Here is a 22,203-nt window from a genome sequence, read left to right as displayed (position 1 = left end):
GTGGAGAAATCGAAACCGTCAGATATTCAGGTAGAAGACAGTCACAGTATTTCTTCGCTTTCGAAGGGCCATTTTTTGGCACCTTGTAATTCCGACGGTCGTAGCGTTTCATTATCGATCGTTCACCATTACAGATGGGAGCCCACCTGTTATACAAGCGTATATATCTGCGGTACAGGTGTGCGTAGGGTAACATCGACCAGGTCGCTCTTCCCACCTCCCTGCATCGACATTTGTAGGTGAGTTTTATGTGGTAGGCCTATATTGGTAGTTGGTTTTCTGTAGTTCCGTGATAATGCGAAAATATGCCGTTGGTATACTTCCTATGCCATGTTATTATTTCTAGTACTCGTACATCGTTATAGACTTTAAAATATGTCGAGAGTCGAGAATGCTGTGTCCTGTTATGTCAAGACAATCGAGATGCCCATGATCCGAAGAGGGAGGAGCAAGCAACTAACATACATGAAGACGTAGACGTATACACTGGCACCCGAATGGTATAATTACTTTTTTTATAGATATAATACGGGCACAATAGAGCCTCCAGAGGTAGAGGTATATAGCCTGGAGATGAAGAGAGAGTTTTTAGGAGAGAGATTCATTCAGTCTTTGATAAGGTTATGATATATGCTTCTCATTTCATGATATGCTTCTCATTTTATGCTTCTCATGTCATGAGAATAGAATCTTCAAATTCTCGATTTCCCCCCTAATTTTCAAAATGATAGAAATGATTACAGGGATATGTACACTGATGGCCACTGCTTGAACCGCAAGGCTGAACTATATACTTGATTATGTTTATTTAGGAACAATTAGAGCGAGTACATAACAGTCCCCTTCTCCAAGTGCTGCAGATTTTGTTCATGAGTCACCTGAAAACGAATGACGATTTTATGAAGAATATTTCTGACAATACTAAAATTAAAGTGGATGTATCTGTAATTTGATGGGAATTGGTATGAAATAGAAAAGGAGCTATAGTGTGCCTTGTATTGTGTTGCTTTTCTATAGTCAAACGCAGTGGGATGTGTATGCTGCATCCGAATGGAACTGTTTAGAGCTAAGACTTGGTCTATTTCTAGCGGGAAACGCCTCGGGATTGAGCTTTCCTTTTGCCGAAAGTCAAAGGTGTGAAGAAGAAAAAAAAAATACACCCACAAAACAAAACAAAACAAAGCGCAGACAATGTTTGTGTTTGAAGTTTACTATGTGTATATAATCTATGCAGTCTCGTGTATGTTTTTTATGACTACTTAGTGTGTGTGTATATGTAATTGTGTGTCAACAGTATGGTTATTCTGTGTGCTCTCTGATTTGCCTTTTGCATATACTCTCTAAAAAAAAATCGAGTGAAAATATTAACTCTTAAAGGAGTGAATTCAAAAAAAGAGTGAATTTAGAGTGAAATTGGAGTGAATTTTGAGTGAAAATGTGCATTTTCACTCATTTTGGAGTGACCTCAGGGATCACTCGAAGATTTAGGAGTGATCCCTGACGTCACTCCAAAACGAGTGAAAATGAACATTTTCACTCAAAATTCACTCCAATTTCGCTCTAAATTCACTCTTTTTTTGTATTCACTCCTTTAAGAGTGAATATTTTCACTCGATTTTTTTTTTAGAGAGTAAGTTGGAGTAGGATATCAATCTCTTACAATTATTGTTATCTTCTAATTTCCTGTTCGCTGCATGGTTGAGCTTGCTTATACCCTGGATGTGTCGATTCTTTATTGAGTGACCCCGATTATTCACCGATGATTCATTTTTCTACCCGTGGAGATACTGGATGGCAGTTGGAGGCTTTCCAAGCCAACCAGGAATCGTAATCATTAATATCCGCATTTTAGCTGCGAATAATGGGAGCTCAGTATTTGCAAATGCGTCACATTATATTGCAAAGGTTCCTCCTATTACTAAACTTCTCTGTATAAAATATTTATAGGATTTGTTCTCTGGTAACAAAACATTAAGTTGTTTCGCTTAGTACAACAAAAGTGGGAGTACTACCGAAACCCAATTTGCATGCATCAGTTTTCACTTTGCAGACAAATTAATATTGTAGTTTCTATACTCGTGAATGACAAGCAGTGTGTTTGTGGTGCGCGTAAAAAGTCTATACAGTATATCATAACGAATTCAGTTATATATTTGATCTGTTCTATACAGGGAAGTAAATCCACACTCTATTCATCAGCAACGGACGACCTTAGACAGCGACAATGGCAGACGAAAGCCTGCCCGGGTTCAGCGCGCTGGTCCAGGGAGAGACCGAGGATTTGCCAGAACAGGAATCCAACATCGTGCGGATTTTCATGAGCTCTACTTTTACTGGTAATTTAGACGGCACAATCTAATTAGTCCTTGGTTGAAAAATGATCATGACATCCGCAAGCGTGGTTGAACTTGGCAGTATAGTATTTCATCGCTTGTGATGCTAGTATTACAGTCATGATGCCATTTAGTTTACTTGTTAAGATTGTTACATTTCATTTGGTTTCGTTCATTTTTATAGCTGATTAGGTATGGAATATTTACATCGATGTTGAAAGAGATGCGTTGTAGTCATGCATGCATCCCTTCCATATTGTCACAAGAATTTAATAATTTCAAAATCATGTATTGTGAGGGAGATATTTCTTAAGGCGAATTTGGCTCTTTTTTTTGCAGTGTTATATTTTTTTTTAAAAATTTAATTTGTTGGTTTTTCTCACAGGGAGGCCATGTAGAACCTAATACCGAGATAAAGTACATGTACAACACCCTCGATTTTTCTCTGATTTTTATATATACGTTTTGTGTTGTAGTGCACTATTTTATGATTCAACATATCTATTGTGCTCCATTTCGTGAGTATATGTTTTCGGGTTTTTGCTGTTTTTTTCTATACTCTTTTGAAAACGCTGACGTTCATTTAGTTATACAAAATTGTGGATTTGTGGGACAAGTTAGTGTGAAAGATATTCATTTGTTGGATGATTACTAGAGGACCGTTCGCGTCACAACCTAATATCCAGCATCAATCTATTACTAGTAATTCGTAATGCTTACGTCATTGGACAAGAAGTTACTTTTAATAGTTACCAACAATTCCCTTCTTGACGAAGGTGTATAAATTAAAACTATACCTGGCGATGCCGTGATGGTGATTGATAACTACAGGGCCCTCTCGTGGAGCAATGGAAATACTGAAGTATAGCAAGCTTGGGTGACAAGACCAACTTTATTATGCATTGGCCTGAAATGCTGCCACAAAAGTAATGAGCAACAAAATACTCACTGATACAACTTTGTAATGGTGGATGACCACCTGGCCAGATACAAGAAGAGCGCGATATCAAGACCTGAATTGAATAAATTCACCTGACCTGTTAATACCATCACATCATGGAATTAGTCTTTGTATCATCTCACGATTTGTCGCAGATATGAAAGAGGAGCGAAACAAGCTCATCCGAGAGGTGTTCCCTGAGCTTCGGCGCTTCTGTCAGACGCGGGGACTCGAATTCGAGGTGGTGGACATGAGGTGGGGCGTGCGGGACAGCGCCACGGCCGACCACTTGACCTCCGCGCTCTGCCTGGCCGAAATAGACCGATGTAAACGCATGTCGCAGGGTCCCTATCTCGTGGTGAGTATTCGTAGAAGAAGCTTTCAAACGTAAACTTTACTGGAATGCGCCCAGTTCAAAAGCAAAATGTTCCACTGAAATTACCCCCTTGTTATAACTGCCAGTAGATTAGCCGATGAAATAAATCAAATATAAATCATGTGATTTTTTATTTCTTTGAAAGGGTTTCCTCGGCGACAAATACGGTTACCGTCCTCTTAATGCCAACGTCGAATCCACAACTTTCGAAAAGCTCTTGGAGATCATGTTAGAGCATGCCGACGTCGTCGATGCAGAGGTGGTTGACCTCGTCAAGAAGTGGTACCTGAAGGACACGAATGCCGTGCCGCCCGTCTACACCCTCCAGCCGATCACGAAGCACCTGATCGAGTACTATGACTCCACAGACCCAGAGAAACAGGAGGCGGCGAGGAATACGTGGTGGGCGATGTTCGACAAGATGCGGAAGGCCTTCGACGAGGCGGCGCGTCTCGCCACCGAGGCCGGCATCTACAGCGCTGAAGAAATGCACCCATTCATCATGTCAGGTTAGAAACACGGGCACGGGGATTTTGTAGTATGTGTTGTATAGCGTACGCGTTACCTTGCTCCTGTACTTCTTGGAGCTCTCAGCTTCATGTATTTCATACCTGAGGAACATAGTACTGGGAATAATATCAACGCGATTTTGAAGAATGAGAAATAAACGCCTGCCTCGACGATCGGCAGATGCGCGGCTTAGATATGGAATGAGGGACGAGAAGTGCAAAAAACATGGTGTAATGAATCTTTAATTTTGCTGAGCTGCTTGGCATATACAGTATATTTATTTTTCATGTGCCTTTTTTATGTTGATCGAATATTAGGCAAAAGCAATAGCAAGTATTCTATTATGCTGAAATTGATTGGTCAGTGACTGACCCAACGAAGTTAAAGAATATGAGTGGCCGTTGCGGAAGGAGACGTATAACATTATTTTGACGACCAGGAGAGGTTCAGAAGAATAAAAACAAACACACATTCAAAAACAAACAAAAAACAAACACACATTCAAAAACAAACAAAAAACAAACACACATTCAAAAACAAACAAGAAACAAACACACATACAAAAAACAAACAAACAAATAAACGAGCAAACAAACAAACAACCAAAAAAACAAATGTTTTGTATCGTCTTGCTTTTCAAGTGACCGAGGAAGAAATACGGCATGGGATCGAGGGCAATGGCAACATTTCCGAATCAAGTCTTTTCTTCATCCGGGAATTCACGGGATTGGAACCATCCTTTGAGCAAAGAGGCACCATATCAAAGTTCGTTGACCTGGTGACGGATGAGTACGTATTCCTGTATCATCTTCAATCGCAAACGGCGTTTTTTCATTTTTTTTCTTAATGCGAAATTATATCCACGGTAACGTGAATGTTATTCCATGATCGCCTTAGAGAATCGTTTAAAGAAGATACGTGCCATTTCTGTGGCGGTATTGTTTCGACGGAAAACTGTAGTTATCACCAAAATATAAGTACTGGGCCCTGTTTCATAAAGCTGTTCGTAAAGTTACAAATGACTTACGAGCGACTGGTGATCAGTTCTTGTGCTGAATTACTGAAATTACTGAAGTATAGCACATCAGAACTGATCACCAGTCGCTTGTAAGTCGTTCGTAACTTTACGAACAACTTTGCGAAACACCCCCCTGGTATTGGAATTAAGTGATGTACAGTTTTCTGCCATAGGCAGCGGAAAGAAGGTATAAGCCGTATACCCTTTATATTTCTTATCAATACATTGTATGTCCGTGTCCGTAGGTGTAATTCCATCTTAGTCTAACCGCGCAAATTTTGTCGTAAGAATACTTTTTTTAGTGCAGTATACTCAAGTGCGTTTCAGAAAATTTCTCACGAAATGCCTATCCTCATTACAATCACTTTGTACCGGCCAATTGTATTGTGTTGTTGTCGATTGATATTCGCTATATTACGATAAGTCATGTTGTATTTGACTTGCACGATAATTTTTGATACTTGATGTACGGTGACCGACACATTTTACATTATAGTTACATGCAGTTTTTTGTTTTGTTTATTTTTTTTTTGCGAAAAAAAACACGCAACGTCCAAACAGCAGGAGCTGAAATTTTGACCCAACTCAAGTTAAGGTTTTTCCCATATGTGAGGTGTAACGTCTTCGCGTCATTGAAATTTTGCGACTTACATCTTATGTAACGATTTTTTGCATCAAATTTTGTATTTCCGTATATCTTTTCCCTCTCTCAGGGAAGCTGGGACCACAAGGTACAACGAGTTAAATCGAGAACTAATGGCGAAACTGAAGACTGATTTCATACAGGGCGCAGTACCTCCCGAGGCTCTGCACAGGTACAACGTGCCGTGGAGCGCCAACGGCTTGGACCCTACTAACTGTCCAGAGCATGCCACATACCTGACAGAGATGAGCAGCGTCTTTGAGGGCAGGATAAAGGCCATGATAGAGAAGAAACTGGAAGGTCGAAAGTCAAGGGGGTGCGTTCTCCCCATGATATCGACGCTCTACCAGGAACTACTGCATCATGCATCGTTTTCAAAAACGAAGTGCAAGTGAGTTAAAGTGATCATAAACTTTCTCATCATGTTGAAGCGCGTATCAGGGCAATTACCCCCCCCCCCTGTCAAAATACTGGTTAGTGATAAAGTAAGAGAGAAGATACTAGGGTTAGGTTTAGGGTTAGAGTTTTTGTTAGGGTTAGGATTAGGTTCAGGATTATGGTTAGGGTCAGGGGAAGGGTCCGGGGTAATTGCCCAGGGGTTAATTGCCCTAGACCCGTTGACGTGTAACCTGGTGTCCACGACGCGAAATCGTGAAATAATGCGGTAAACTTACACGCTTTTTCTATCGTTGTGTGCACTTGGCTTGTGATGATAATCATGTGTGTTAATGTACTGGCGAGTATTGTGTCTCAAGGGATATGTCGGCAATTTGAATTAAAAAACAAACCTCAAAATGCTTCTCTTTACCTCTCAATGTTTTGCTTTGATCTATTTTGCGTCATTATCACTTGACGTGAACTATAGTACAGTGCACTCGGGCCGTTATAACGAACGAAATTCCTGTTACAACGGAGTAAGAATTCAGGTCTCTAAAGTCTACATAATTATAAATATTTACATACTGTACTGTTCGGCTATCAACGAGATTTTGATTTAACGGAAGAACACCGCCTGTCCGTAGGACTTCGTTATAACAGGAGTGCACTTTCATGAGACTCTATATCCGTTTTGGCTGGCAAACTCTCACGGTCAATTCTCGCTTCTGCAGGGACTTTCACGGCAGAGAAAAGGTCCTGTCTTCCATCCGGTCCTACTGCCAGGGCAGCTCTTGTAAGCCCCTCGTGGTGCATGGTGTCTCAGGATCCGGCAAGACGTCGGTTATGGCCATGGTCGCCAAGCTCGCCAAACAGTGGCTTGGGAAGAACTGCGTGGTGGTGCTGCGATTCCTTGGCACATCGGCGAGGAGTTCCTCGATACTTACCACCATCCAGAGCATGTTTGCACAGGTTTGTTTTCTGCAGTGACATAATATAAATGTGTCTTAGTTTGTTTTTCATATATCGCAAATTTGGTCGATTGGTCGATACATATATATATATATATATGTATATATATATATGATATGTGTACATATATATATATATATATATACCTATACACCTGTATATATATATAAATTCTAGATTCTGATAAGTTGAAACCGGCGGCATGAAGTCAATAATTGCTCGCAGCCCAATTGTACTAAACTGCTTTCTGTTAGGTACTTATGAGGTACGTGTGCATCGCAATGCTTGGAACGTCTCTGTATGGCAGCGTCTGATGTGTGAATTGGCCGGCGCGATCTCGATCAACCAATATGATTTATTTTCATTCGTTGTATAAAACATATGCGGACTAGTTTCATTCGAGACACCGTTGAAATTGTTGTCTCTCGAGATCTCAAACCCACGCTTTGACTACGTTATGACCCCCTGAGGAAGCTCCTTGGATCTTTGCAGGAGCTGAGATCCCTCGTGGCAATATATAAATAATGCCCTTAAAAGCGATCCTGTTCTGTAAAATTGTCATAATAAAATGTCTTATAGTTGAGCATGGCGCGCGATACCGATGGCGTCGTGAATATAAAATTCTGCGTGAAAGCTGAGTAATAGTGTCTATAAATTCACTTCTGTCTGAGATTCCCGCAATACTCGCAATACATGCATTTTGATCGACATTTTCTCCCTTAAATATGTATCTTGTCTTATCGGTTCCACCCATTTAGATCTGCTTTGCATATGGAGAGAAACCTCCTCATGGTAATAACCTGCGAGACTTCTCCGAACTGGTACAGGTCTTCAACGCACTGATAAGACGTCTTCCGTCAAAGGACAAACCCTTGCTGCTGCTTTTCGACAGCATAGATCAACTTAACGACAACAACAACGCACATAAGATGAACTGGTTGCTCAAGAGCCTCCCGGAAAACACTTTCATCGTGGTCTCCATGCTGCCGAAAGAACACAATTGCCTGGGTAATATTCGGATGACTCTCACGGACCCGATGGCGTACGTTGCAGTCGAAGCTATCCCCAATGACACTGCCATCACGATCATTGGTGGCTGGCTCGAGAGCAGAAAGAGGAAACTCTCCCAGGAGCAGATCGATGCGGTTTCGGCAGTTTTCAACAAGTGTCCGCGACCTCTGTTCCTCAAGTTGCTTTTCGAGGAGTTTGCGACATGGCCATCGTACAAGAAAATAGGGGACATCGAGCTTCCGGGAGACGTTGTCGAGGCAATCACATATCTTTATAAAGACCTTGAAGATCGCCACGGAGAAATTTTTGTCTCCCATGCTCTTGGATACCTGACTGCAGGAAAGAGTGGACTCACTGAAACAGAAATGGAGGACGTTCTCTCTTGTGATGACGAGGTCCTTAACGATGTGTACCAATACTGGGATCCACCAGTTACGGGTGTCGTCCGCATTCCTTCCTCCGTTTGGAAACGGTTGCGATACGACATTTCCGAGTTTGTTGTGGAGCGGCAAGCTGGTGGGAAGACTGTTCTTGCGTGGTATCATCGTCAGTTCATTGAAACTGCCAACAGACGGTATCTAGGTGATGCAGAAACCAAAGAGTCGCGGCATGGCCTGCTTGCAGACATGTTTCTTGGGGAGTACAGTAATGGAGCCATCAAACCAATAAGGCTAGAAAGGCGTCACAAGGATTTCCCGGACGCCGATCGCCAAGTAGCGCCGCAACCCCTCATGTATGGTGACGATGTCTTCAATATCAGGAAGCTCCAAGAGCTGCCGTACCATCTGACTTATTCTAAGCAGAATGGCAATGTTCCTGAAGGATTGGTAGAGCACATCATGTACAACTTTGAATGGATTTTGACGAAGTTGAGAGCCCTGACTTTCATTAACGTCATCCATGATTTCAAGGAATATAATGAAGAAAGTGCTCTCCTGATCGATGCTATGTACCTTTGTGGAAGTAACCTAAAGGAAGACCCATTCTCCCTGGCAGGGCAATTGATTGGGCGCATTGCAGACTTTGTAGAAATGTACCCAAATCTTGCTCGACTCATTCACGGAGCCAAATCGTGGGTACAACAGACCGACAAACCTTTGATCATTCCTCGCGGAGCATGCCTCATCCCACCAGGAGGGCAGCTGAAGACATCGCTTGCTGGTCACCCATCCAGGGTGGAAGCCATCGCATGCACAACTTCTGCCGATACTCTGGTGACCGTGTGCAAAGATGGTTCAGGAAAACCTATGGCGAATGTCTGGGACGTGGCAACAGCAGAGTTAGTCCACACGCTTCAAGTCGGAGGGTCAGCTAAAGCTTCGGGGAAAATTTCTCTTTCTTTGAGTCATAGCAATAAGCATGTCATATTTGGTTGTCAGACGTTGGGCTTCTTTGAACTCACAAGCGGAGAGTGCTTGTTGCGACTAGAGACGGGCGATGACTTTGCTGTTAGTGCTCTTCAAATCAGCAGTGATGACAGTGTGGCGACAGCTGGATCTGAGAAAGGAACGAATGTGTACGTGTGGGATCTAAATGACGGAAAGCTAACAGCTCTGGAACATCCAGAGAATGTCAGATTTGTCTGCTTCGAAGCAGCAACGGAACTTCTTTCGGTCTGCCAGGATGGTTTCATCAGGCACTGGTCCGTTGAATCCAAGGAGTGCCTGCATAGCATCGAAGCTCACGGAGCAGGTGAGGTGAAGGCGTTCGCTCATATCAAGTCCGCAAACTCCATAGTTACAGGAGGAAAAGATGGCATTATCAAGGTCTGCAAGTACACAGAGAAGCCGGCTGCGCCTCAAGGACTCCTGGAAGGACATCGGAAAGGAATTTCTTGTCTGCTTGCGCTGACTGACAAGCTGATTGCGTCAGGTTCGGAGGATTTTTCAGTGCGTGTTTGGGACATTGAACAACACACAGCTGTGATAGTATGCCATGGTACGTATTTACACAAGTGTTCTATACTTTATAGTAGTTTAGTTGTTTTCAGACGTTAATATTCTTATCAAGCGTAAGTTTTTCATTCACTGCATGTGTTGCTAGTTTATTTACACGTTTATTAATCTGATACACTTTACATGAACACCCTCAGTCACGCACTCGGAAGTGTAATACATGCTTTATACTGCATTATATGTCTTGATTTTGTATTTCCACTTGATCACTAATCAATCAAAATTGATGTAGTACACTACTCTTCAGTTTATTAATTTAACCCCTTTGTTCACTTTCTTTTGGTTACCAAAGATTTATTCAGCTAACATTTCTGACCGATGTTCCGTGTTGTAATGATGGCGTCCACTTATCTCTTGGCGATTCATAGCTACCGAAATTTTGGTATTTCGCTGTGTGACAAATCCAAGCATACTATATACATACCATACTGCATATTGGACGTGCCATATTTTCCAGATTTGGCAGTGCTGTTTTCTTCTACTAAAAGTTTTGAACCCCGCTTTGAACCACTCCCAAAATTATCAGAAATTTTATGGAGTTTGACTGCGTACATATCCATGACGTAAAAACTGGGAGTAAGAGTTGACTTGAAGACCACTTACTGTCTCACTGTATACCTGGGGCCCGTTGCATAAAAGTTACTATTATGGTAACTTTGCCATCCAACAGTAACTTCCATGGAATTCTTGATTTTGATTGGCTGTTGAGTATTGTTGCCATGGTAGTTACCATTTGACGGCAAAGTTACCATAATAGTATCTTTTACGCAATGGGTCCCATAACCGGTAATTGCCTTTGATTCTCAGCTAATCACCATAATGATATTAGTGACCTTGGTTGTTATTCTGATGCAAAGGTCATGAAGGAAACATAACCTGTCTGTGGTATGGACCACGTGACCCCGATGATCCAACGGGGAGAGACATACTGGTGTCGGGATCCAAGGATGACTGTCTCAAGGTGTGGGATCTGAACCGAAGCGATGCCAAGTGTCCTCTCATCTCCACCTTGGAGGGTCACTCTTCCTGGATCTCTGACGTCACAGGGTCATCCAAGCAGACTATCTACACCGCATCCAACGACAAGAGTGCCAAAGTGTGGGACTACAGAAGGAAAATCGTGAGTGGCACATCATTTCATGAATGAAAATCTACTGCAATAGAATGAAGCACTGATAAAAGTACTGACTGTTAGGCTTGGGCGTTCCGTTTGTGAAATACATCTCAAATTATCAGTTGGCCCGCCGAGTTTGAACAATGCAGTCATCACAAAGGAAGACTGAGAAATGGAATAATAGAATGATGGGGATAATGTTTTCCTGTCTTGTTTTCATTGTTTTATTGCCTTTCCATTCCTCTTTCAAGCTTAACTAAATAATCACCTCTTTAGCATTATTATATTTTCGTTGAATACCTTAAAGGGGATGGCTAGTAACTGATGAGTGGGAATCAGTGGGATTGCTGAGGGATGATTGTTCCAATCCTTGTTGGATTCATTTAAGAGTACATTATATATCTATGCTTGTGTGAAAATTATTTGCTTCAGAATGGTCCCATATTCAAGTAATGTGCAGTTTAATGTTTCCAGGTAAGCGTCCCTGGTCAGTGACGGGTCATTAATCTGCACATTACTTGAATATGAGACCGTTCTGAAGCACATAATTTTCACACAACAGTAGATATATAATGTACTCTTAAATAAATCCCACAAGGATTGGAACAATCATCCCTCGGCATTCCCACTGATTCCCACTGGTCGGTTACTATCCATCCCCTTTAAGGTTTATCAAAAATCATTCATGTGTGTTGCTGAAAAATTAGCAGACATCAAAATTACAAAGATTTGGGTGTGACCAAGGCAGAACATCTTGTCCAAGGATGATCATACAGACGTGCAAGACTCACCTCAGCATATCTTATTGATTTATTTTTAGTCCAGATCCCAATCACACTGTAGTGTCTACTGTGAACGTCATCCTCTCTCTTGCTCTTCTCCCCAATCATGCATCTCTCTCTCCTACACTCTATCCCTTACTCTCTGTTAACAAACTTAAGGTGATGAAGCGAGAAAGGCACAATGGACACGCCTACGGTCTGAACCTAGCACCGGACAAATCGACGGCAGTGACAAGCGGCAAGGAGGACAGCGTCAAATTCTGGAACTTCTCCAGCTGCGAAGTTTTCAGACAAGAGGTGGGGTTTGTCTACACGTTCCTCATCAGTCGGGACGGGAGGAAGCTGATTGGTGGACTGAAGGAAGAGGGTGTGGTCAGGGTGTGGGACTTGGACCAAACTGGCCAATCAGATCTACCCTTTGACCTCCAGGAGCACAAGAAGGGCATCCTGTGCATGGCGCTGGGGCGTGACGATGAAGTGGTGACTGGGTCCAAGGATATGATGGTGAAAGTCTTGAAACTCGGTGACAAGTCTTGCAGGCTTACGTTGGAAGGTATGCAATTTAAAGGAGAATTAATCCTCAATACCCATATATATACACGTGATGAGGGAGTGCAGCAATATTATTGCACATCAGCAAAGTTTGAAGAAAATAAGACAATCTGTACATACGAGGGGCGACTGAAAAGTTTTGAGCCTAACATAGAAAGGATTAAGATATGAAGGCCAAATTTGGTCCATAAAGTCTTCATTATATCTTAATCCTACCAACCAAATTTCTTGGTCGCAACAATTTTTATCCCTATTTTACAGGTTCTTGAACTTTCTGTATCAGGTGATTCATAAAAAATGGACAAAATGATCACAAAAGGGGTCTTGTTTCACCAGGACAATGCTCTAGCGCATTCATCAGCGGTTGCAATGGCAACCATTCATGACTGTGGGTTCCAACTAGTTCCGCACCCACCGTATTCTCCATATCTAGCCCCATCGGACTTCCACCTCTTTCCAAACCTCAAAAAAGATTTGGCTGGACAACGCTTCACCACTGATGAGGAGGTCATTGATTCTGTTGACTCCTACCTGGAGGACCAACCAAAGAACTTCTACTGCAGTGGCATAGAGGCACTACGTCACCGATGGAGGAAGTGTGTGGACTCACAAGGGGACTATGTAGAAAAATAGAGCAATAAAGTACTTCTGCCTCTTACCATCTCTTGAAGGCTCAAAACTTTTCCGTCACCCCTCGTACGTGACTTCACAAACAATAGTAGTCTTCTCATCCATCAATGACCGCACCAAAACTTTAAAAATTCAAAACTTTTCAGCGGATTGTCTGATTTTCATCGAATTGTCTGATGTGTTCAACTTATATTGCTGCAATCAGTCCATCCACATTCATACAATGGGGTTTCCCCTTTACTAAAATTGATTTGCGGTCTGTCTTTACCTTTTTCAGTTACGCTTGTAGAGCATTTGACCAACCTCCACTTAAATGAACAGAGTAAGTGTTTCAGTTATGTATGTGGTAGTGTTTCTAGTTTTCTAACTGTGAATAAGCATATTGTACACAGAAATATATATTCCATAAAGAGAGAAATATATATTTCATAAAGAGGGAAAGAGTTGTATGTCACTAAGGTTTGCTAACAGCAGTTCAACTCTACTTAACTGGTAAAATAATATCCTTAAGTGAGAGTTTGTCATTAAAAGTGCTTTGTTGAGCACTTAAGTCCAGTGGGCCAACTCTATCTTGGGCTTCGCAAGCATTCATACATTAACTCAAATGGTGCATCATAAAAGGTTAATGAGGCGATGAGAGTATCTCAGCTGTCAGATAGGTAATACCTTGGTGAAAGTGCAAAGCATTCCTGTTCATACTGTATGTGTGTGTTTTTTGTGTGTAGTTCAAAACATTTTGTTGTATCATTTTTTTTTTTACAGGGCATGAGGGTTCGGTGGAGCTTGTGCAGACAGCAATGCAAGGGGAAGACATCTTCATTGTGTCAGGGGACAGCACAGGCATGCTTAGGATCTGGAACTATGATACGGGAGAATGTCTGCTCTCTGCAAAGGAGCAGGAGATTGCAGTGAGATGTCTGGCTGTATGTAACGCTGGTCAGTATTGAAAAGAATAAAACAAAAATATCCAGGCCTTAATCTTAATACTTTAAATCTCTTGCTGCTTAAATGTAAAGATGATCAGAGATGGAGATGTGTCGTTGGAATTCATCAAGTTAACTTGTTCAGGACTGGGAGCTGGAAGATAAGAAGATGGATTGAATTCATAACATGTCTCCTGGTCCTAAAGAAGTCAACTTCCAAATTTCAACAAGTCGTGCTTTCATCTTCTGCTTAGCTCCAACAATTTGTCTTCATACTGTTCAGAAGAAGTTTGTTTAGTTCCATGAACTGCCCTCTTGTCTTCCTTGAGGCCACTGCACACTGTACGACTTTTGGTCGCACGACTAAGCAACTTTGGATCAGAAATAAACAAGCGTGCTTATTCTGAGGCTATTGTGATTATTTCGGATCCAAAGTCTTGTCAGTCGTGTGACCGAAAGTTGCATGTAGTGTGTGATGGCCTTTAGTCTACACAAATGGAATTGCCTCATTCAAGAAACTGATCTTCTCCTCTTCTTGTCGCAAACAAGCCGACAATTTCCAACTTGTCATTATGTCTTTTTTCTCACCTCTAAAAAAGTTGACTTGCAGCGTTCCAACTTCTTGTTAAGTCCTTTAGGGGCTAATCGGCACATAAAGCCCTACATGTACATTGCAGTTGTAGACACTCTCCATGGTCCCTGGCACAGAAAGGGTTAAATTGGTGCATATAAACAGAATCATGGACTACAGATTATGAGGAAAAATGTTGACGTGATTGAGTTTATGAAAGAACTGAATGGCATAACACATGCCATTGTAACAAATGCTGCAGCCATTTTAGGCAAATTTTGTGATCAGAGACACTGAATTTATGTTAGATGCCGGTTATGTGATACATGTATATATATGTATATATATATATATATATATATATATATATATTAATATATATATATATATATATATATATATATATATATACAGTCAAACCTGTCTATAGCGGCCACCCAAGGGAAACGAGAAAAGTGGCCGTTATAGACAGGTGGCCGCTATAGACAGGTAATCCAACTTAATGTGCATTGCCTATACATGTACCATCGTTGGATACGTCGATATTAAAGTATTTATTGTACATAATGTACTATGCGTAAGTATACACACGTGTATTTCATGCATTGAACAATGCCAGTGTTTATGAAATTGTTGCACAGTAGCATGTGTACAGTCGTGAAGAAAGCTTTACACTAGTGCATTATTATGACTGAATGAGTGATGAATGCAGCGGTGGCGATCACTGAACATTGCCATGAATGTCTGGCACGGCCACAAATCAGAAAAACATGCTGAATTACCGGCTCTGTGGCCGCTATAGACAGGTTAAAATCTACCGCGGGAAACAAAATTTGTGGCCGCTGGCCGCGTTAGACAGGTGGCCGCTATACACAGGGTCTTTAACAGGGCTTTTCTCTCGGGGGGATTTTTCAGTGGCCGCTGTAGACAGGTGGCCGCTATAGACAGGTGGCCGCTAAGGCAGGTTTGACTGTATATAAAATCTTCTTAAATCAAAGAGTAACCACACAGGATTCTTTTCTGCTTCCTCTGATAGGTTGCTATGCTGCCACTGGCATTGGGAACACATGTCTCCTCTGGTCACTGCAAGGCGACTCCATGGGCAAGGTGGTCAAGAGACTGACCGTTCACACAGCAGAGGTCATCTGTGTCGCCTTTACAAATGATGGAAAGAGGATCGTGTCGGGGTCACACACCGGACAGAACCAGCTACACGTGTGGAACTTTCTGGAAGATGACGATTCCAAAGACCAGTGAGTGGGATCATACAGAGATGATAGAACACAGACACAAGGGATCTTGTGTTCTATACCCCAAAACAGTACCCAAAGACAATACATGTATGATAAAACTTGTCATACAGTACTTGTAAGATGTTGGGAAGAGATGGTTGAAATACCAGCAATTTAACTAGCCAAATTTATTGAAAATATGACCCAGCTGTTTAAAACAGCATGAAATTGCTCAAAGAGAAGCAATGTGTGGACGAATTGTAACAAATGAGATGGTTGACGACAGAAAAGATGAAGTCACACTGGAGATGGTGTATCAGTTCAGTTTCTGACAGAGCTATAATTACAAGTCCTCTTAACCCTAACTTACCTGGGCTATTTAGCGAGCTTGAATTCCTGGGGGGGGGGGGGCCATTATGGCCCCCCCTTCAGATCTCGGGCGTTGATCGCGCGATCGCCGCAAAATTGTGCATGAACATAAAGCCGGATGTAATCTACAAGACTGCTAAGTTAAATTTTCAAAAAATTTGCATTTTCTATTTTAAATCAATTAATTATGCAAATATATGCAAAAAACCTCATTTTCGTCTGTAATTGGCTTATAAAAGCTTGTGGAATGCTGATTTTTGGTGTAAATATTCCTAGTGACATTCCAAACATTTGTATGTAAAAAAAAAATCAGTATCAAAATTAATTTCTTATGTTTTTTATTGTTTTATCAATTTTTTATGTATTTCTTTGTTTTTTCAAACTTTTGTTTTTGTTGTTTTTTTCAATGGAATTTGTCATACACATTTTTCGAAGCATAATTATACTAAAATTAAATTGATTTCAGCCATTACAATTTTGTGCATGCAAAATGCATGAGACAAGTCTTGTGTGTACGCATATGAATGCGGTGATTGGATTGTGTGTGTGTGTATGTGTGCGTGTGTGTGTAATCATACACAAATATTGTCAAGCTGCGGTGATTGTGGCTCTTTTGGCCTCTCTTCATGCGCATGACTTTGTACAAGCTCTCGTGGCTCGCTGGGACAAAGGAGATCACGTTTTTTGAGCAATTTTGGGGTTGACGACAAATTTTTTGAAGGGGCGTGGCTTTGGAACGGTATGAAGGGGCGTGGCCGGGCGCGACAAATTTGGTCTCAAAAGTTGCGCGAGACTTGAAAGTAAAAAGTCAGCGAGCAGCGCGGTCAAGAAATTTTGCGCGCCGGAATGGTCGCCCATTATGGCCCCCCCCCCCCCCCCCCCCGGTAAGTTAGGGTTAAAGGCATTTGCGAGTTACCCATTTGTAAAGTTATGAGTGCAACTCTTGAAAAGATATGACCAGTCTCTGTATGGGTGCAGTTAAAAGTGTGGTCTGCCCATTATTCCAGTGGAATACTGTATATATCGGTATGTGCTTCTTTGTTTTAATGCAATAGCTTTCTAGAGGGACACAACCACGCAATCATGGACCTACATATCTCGGACGATGACCAATACCTACTGACCGCCTCCCGAGACTGCACCCTAAAGGCGTGGCACCTGCCCACCGAAGAGCTGGTGGCCTCCTTTGACAGCAAGTCCCAAATCAAGAAATTCGACATGGCTCTGGCTGCCAACGATCACTACCGGATCGCGGCCGAAAACAAATCGGGGACAATCCTGCTCCTCGATCTGCTTCTGCAGGATGCCAACAGGTCTGATGAGAGGTAATAAGAAGTTATTTCTATCCACTCTAATCACAAGTATTTGAAATAAACCCTAGTAATATTAGCACCACGAATAGCTAACCTGCCATAGTTCATCCTATCTCTGGAACACCATCATGATGTTATGTTGTGTGAGTGTGTGCTTCCTACCTCTTCTTTTCTTATTTCAATATCCCTCTCTCTTTTTTCTTTCTATCTTTTATTTGTCAGTCCCCTATAATTTCAACAACTTCCACATACCAGTACCAGAGATGCCCCTTTTTTGTAAAAGGAATACTGTATACGCTGTTATTTTTGCGTACAGATATTTTCGAGGTCATAGACATTTTAGCGGGATGTTGTTTTTCGCAAATCGACGCTGACACTTGCGTTAATGCTCTATTAACAAAGTGTATGGAGACATTTTCGCTTGTTGTTAAATTTGTGATCCAACTGTGATTCGCGAAAATTAAACCCTCACGAAAATAACAGCTTGTACAGTACAGCATGTCTGTAATCTGTGTAACAGCCAAGAGACTTCCAAAGTGTACATGATGGATTTTGGCTCATAAACTCATGGTGTAAGGCCTAAGAGGAAAAAAACCCAACAAATTCAAAACAATCCAAAACAGAAGAACAATAGTATTGGCAAAGTAAATTATTTGTGCTCTGCATTACTCACAATATGTACTGGCAAATACATGGGCCCTGTTATTGGGGGTGGTAGTCAGGTGACAATTCATGTACAATGTACCATCAATCTATACATGTATTATTGTCTGTTGGTCTTTCTTTTTTTTTTTTTTTTTTTTTTTTAGTGTATTACTCAAGACTTTAATGCTATGCCCTGCTCTGTTCATCTGATTTTGTTGGATTCTAGTGCCGGGGATAGCAACAATGGTACAGCTCTGCGCAATGGAAAGGGCAAATCTGAGGGGAGTAAAACTCGAATGGACAAAGCTGGACCTAGTGGTGAGTCGAGTGGAGACCAGGGGGAGACTCAGAAATCCAAGAGAAAGAAGTCTGCTCTGTGCTTAGTATACTGAGCCAAAGCACAAGAGTGATTTTGGCAATTGTGTAATGCACAAACCAACAAACTAACATTACATAGTCCCATGAACTTATTACCTCCGCCAAGGGAGGAGGTTATGTTTTCGTTACCGTTTGTTCGTTTGTTAGTTAGTTAGTTGGTTAGTTTGTCTGTGTGCAAATAACTCAAAAAGTAGTGAACGGATTGGGATGAAACTTGCAGGAAAGGTTGAGAATGACACAAGTAACACATGATTAACTTTTGGTAGTGATCCAAGAATTTTGGGGGAATTTATGAAAGTTTTTTGATATTTTGACATGTAGGGTCAATGAACTTGGGAGTTCAGGCTGCACGTATTTGAGTTTTGCATGCGCGCACTAAAGTGCGTGCTCTAGTTTCTGCTAGGGCGAGGCGCGCCGTGCAGCTGAGGGTTTATGATGTAACAAAGGCTTCTATATTGGGAAATCGGGTGACTTTCAGCACACAATGCTATACTACCAGTAATGGGTGGAAATCACTGATATCTCTATGGAAGAACAAGATCAGTGGTGGAAATGAGCTGCATGCTTGGCAGAGGTCTGCGCTCTCAGAGTGCTTCTCTAGTTAATGCTGTTTCACTGGATTTATTGTCATGACAACTACAATTTCAGTGGATGTGCTAGTCAGCTCATAGATTTGGCTGAATAACTTTCACATGGTAAAGGCCAGCTGATAATGGCCAGCTGAAAAATATATTGACTGTGCTGACCGATGTCCATCATGATTTGACATGAATTTATGGATTACACATACATGGTACATTGTGTATACATGTACTTCCACAGGCACTTTTTATTCCGCACAAATTTAGTATTTTGTTGGTACTCTGTACAAGAGATAAACGTGGTATAAGTCAACTTTTGTGGTTCCAAAGAATTTGACTTTGTCAAGGCTGACAACAGTTCTGTCTAAAATCCTTCTGTACAATGTCTCTGATCTTACTTTTATACAATTGTAGTTGTCGAATGACAGGTTATAGTTCTACACATCATTAAAGATACAAAGCGTTCCTTACTAACTTAGAAACGATATGAAATGTTGTGAATCTGAGCATAGGAACTTGTCTCATACTTCGATGGTCTGAATTACAATAGTAGCTCTCACCACAGTTAATGGATATGTCATTTGTGTTGATGCACTGTTGTGTTACACAGGTTGTACAGATACACCCAGAAACCACAAACTTCCAGTTTGCAAGTTGATACTGAACAGTGCTGATTACTTGTGTAAAGTTTATTCAGTGATTGTCTAGTGTGTGATATTTGTTTACTTTAAAAGTAAATAGTAAAATAAGAGTTTGCAGTCTTTCAATGCTGTATGCTTTCTCGTAAAAATATTGCCAAGGCTTTAGAACAATCAATGTTTATACACAATTATGTAACAAAATTTATAATGTGAATATTGGTTTGTCTTTCAATGTACTGTTGTCAAGAGGCAGGCTGTGTAAAATGTGAGACATACTGTTGTTGATATGTATAAAGAACCAAATCAAATCTAGGCATTGTGCAATATTTTGGATGAGACATTCTGTTTAAAAAAAAATGGAAAGAGAAAGAGTTATTAAGAATTTGCATATATTTGTAACACAAAATGTTATAATGACTTAAGTATACTTATTATCAAGTGTATGTATGTCGTTGTGTGTAAGGGGGGAGGGGAGTAGATTAGAAAATGCAAATTCCAAGCGCACTGTACAAGTGAAGACTTTGCATGTAGTGTACAGAGCCCGTCAAAAAAATGGAATCAATCACCAGTGAGCTGGTTATGTTAGATTACGGATGAGACAATTGATAGCAAAGCTCAATAACCAGGTGCTAGATTTGGGGGATGTGAATTATGCCAGAGTTAAAACTTTTAAAGTAATCTGGTTTCTTCCTTTAATTTCATCAGTTCTACTAATATGATAAAGTCGGAAGAGATAAGGGAAAAAATATTCATTAGGTTTTCAGAACCATGAAGTGTAGACAAGCTGGATTCTTGGTAGCAGAAGAAATCAAATGTACAGAATTTATCTTGACAAAGGATTTTGACATCAAGTTGTAGATACATGTATGTGTATATAATCAATGGTATGACTTGGTTGTTTCAACCATAAAATGAATATCTACACATTATCTTTGAATATTACAACTTTGTTGTTACAAGATGAGATTTTTTTTTTTTTTTTTTTTTTTTTTTTTTTACTCAAACTTTTCGCTCACTGACAAGTGCTTAAGATTTTGGACACTTCTCATACTACATGTACTGTACATGTATTACTTCTCACCAAAGGAGAAAAGGAGAATACTGTATTTCATAGAATACACAAGACACACACTATGCAATGTACGCAATCAAAATACAAAACTTTACAGTGTACCTGGTATACTGCATGAGCAAAAGCATTGATCACAAGTCGTTCAAAGTCACTTATGTAGATAACTCGAAGAGATGCCTTCTACTTGTTACCTTGCAATCACTTTACTAGTCAATATCACCATGACCATTTTTTTTTAAAATGTAGCATTTGTTGATGTACTTCTGGACTAGTAAGTGTATATATGACATACATGACAACTGTAGACATACATTGTAAAATATGTATGTGTCGTACTTTGTTGAGTTTGTGAAACTTTAAGTGTCCATTTGTGAAATCAGCATTTTTTACTTGAAAAAAGGTACAAGGCAGAGAGTTAGTGCAAAGATATTTACGACACAGCTTTTCCAGACCATGCATGTTCAAAATCATTCAGGATTTTTGAAATATGCATACTGTCGACATTCCAATGGTGGAAGGGAAGAATTTAAGTAAAGCTATTTCATGGGCAAAAACATCTTGATCTTTTGTATGTATTGCATTATGTGTACATCAAATCCTTTCATATCAAGCACCACATTGAGGACATGTATTTTTTTCAACCTTTTTCTTAATACCCAAGGTCTTTCTTGAAGTAAAAAAATTCATTCCATCCATTGTATGCAATTTTTTTTGAAAGCTGCCAGGATTTTACGATTACAAAATGTGCGCATACGGTATCAATTTCATATCTGTGTGATATTAACATTTTGATGTGAATTGTTTGTACATTTTGCATGAGAAAAAATCTCTATTAAAGTATAGATTAACTACTTGTAAACATGTTTAGTGTTTTCGTTGTTGTCATTGTTCTGTTGGATTCCAATACAGCGCTGGTTTAGGAAAAGAAAAGGTCCGAATGACCATTATCCAACTACACACTCTAAACATACTCAGAGGCTGACTCCGAACTTTGTCTCACAAGAAAACAATGTATGCTTTGCAATGGCTCATGGCAGGCAACTCAGTAACATGCAAATGGACATTCAAACTATTTAACAAAGCCAAGTGAAAAGCACTAAGAAATACACGTAGATTGGAAGTCCTTGTTTATGTATACCATTCAATTGTTCCATTTTAATTGATCTAACTTTGGTAAAGTTTCCATATCATAACGGCAGCATGAGATACCACCAACATTAGATATCAATTTAAAAACTAAAATATTGTACAAGAACCAATTCTTAAA

The 22,203-nt window shown here is 40.6% G+C and overlaps 1 protein-coding gene across 1 annotated transcript; it reads left to right on the top strand.

Annotated features, from left to right (window-relative positions):
* The first annotated feature begins 2,224 nt into the window (after positions 1-2,224).
* Positions 2,225-18,656, top strand: LOC139718490 (NACHT domain- and WD repeat-containing protein 1-like). Its single transcript, XM_071629964.1, has 13 exons — positions 2,225-2,336; positions 3,429-3,631; positions 3,795-4,158; positions 4,801-4,948; positions 5,891-6,211; positions 6,930-7,167; positions 7,926-10,116; positions 10,991-11,253; positions 12,189-12,582; positions 13,974-14,147; positions 15,742-15,958; positions 17,362-17,631; positions 18,491-18,656. The coding sequence occupies exons 1-13, from the start codon at positions 2,225-2,227 to the stop codon at positions 18,654-18,656; spliced, it is 5,061 nt and encodes a 1,686-aa protein (XP_071486065.1).
* Positions 18,657-22,203: the final 3,547 nt, after the last annotated feature.

The sequence above is a fragment of the Diadema antillarum genome, unplaced genomic scaffold (assembly GCF_040938485.1).
Source record: "Diadema antillarum isolate AM-2024a unplaced genomic scaffold, OU_Dant_1.0 scf00000095, whole genome shotgun sequence".
In the NCBI taxonomy this organism is placed as follows: domain Eukaryota; kingdom Metazoa; phylum Echinodermata; class Echinoidea; order Diadematoida; family Diadematidae; genus Diadema; species Diadema antillarum.
This window is presented reverse-complemented; position numbering and strand designations above follow the sequence as displayed.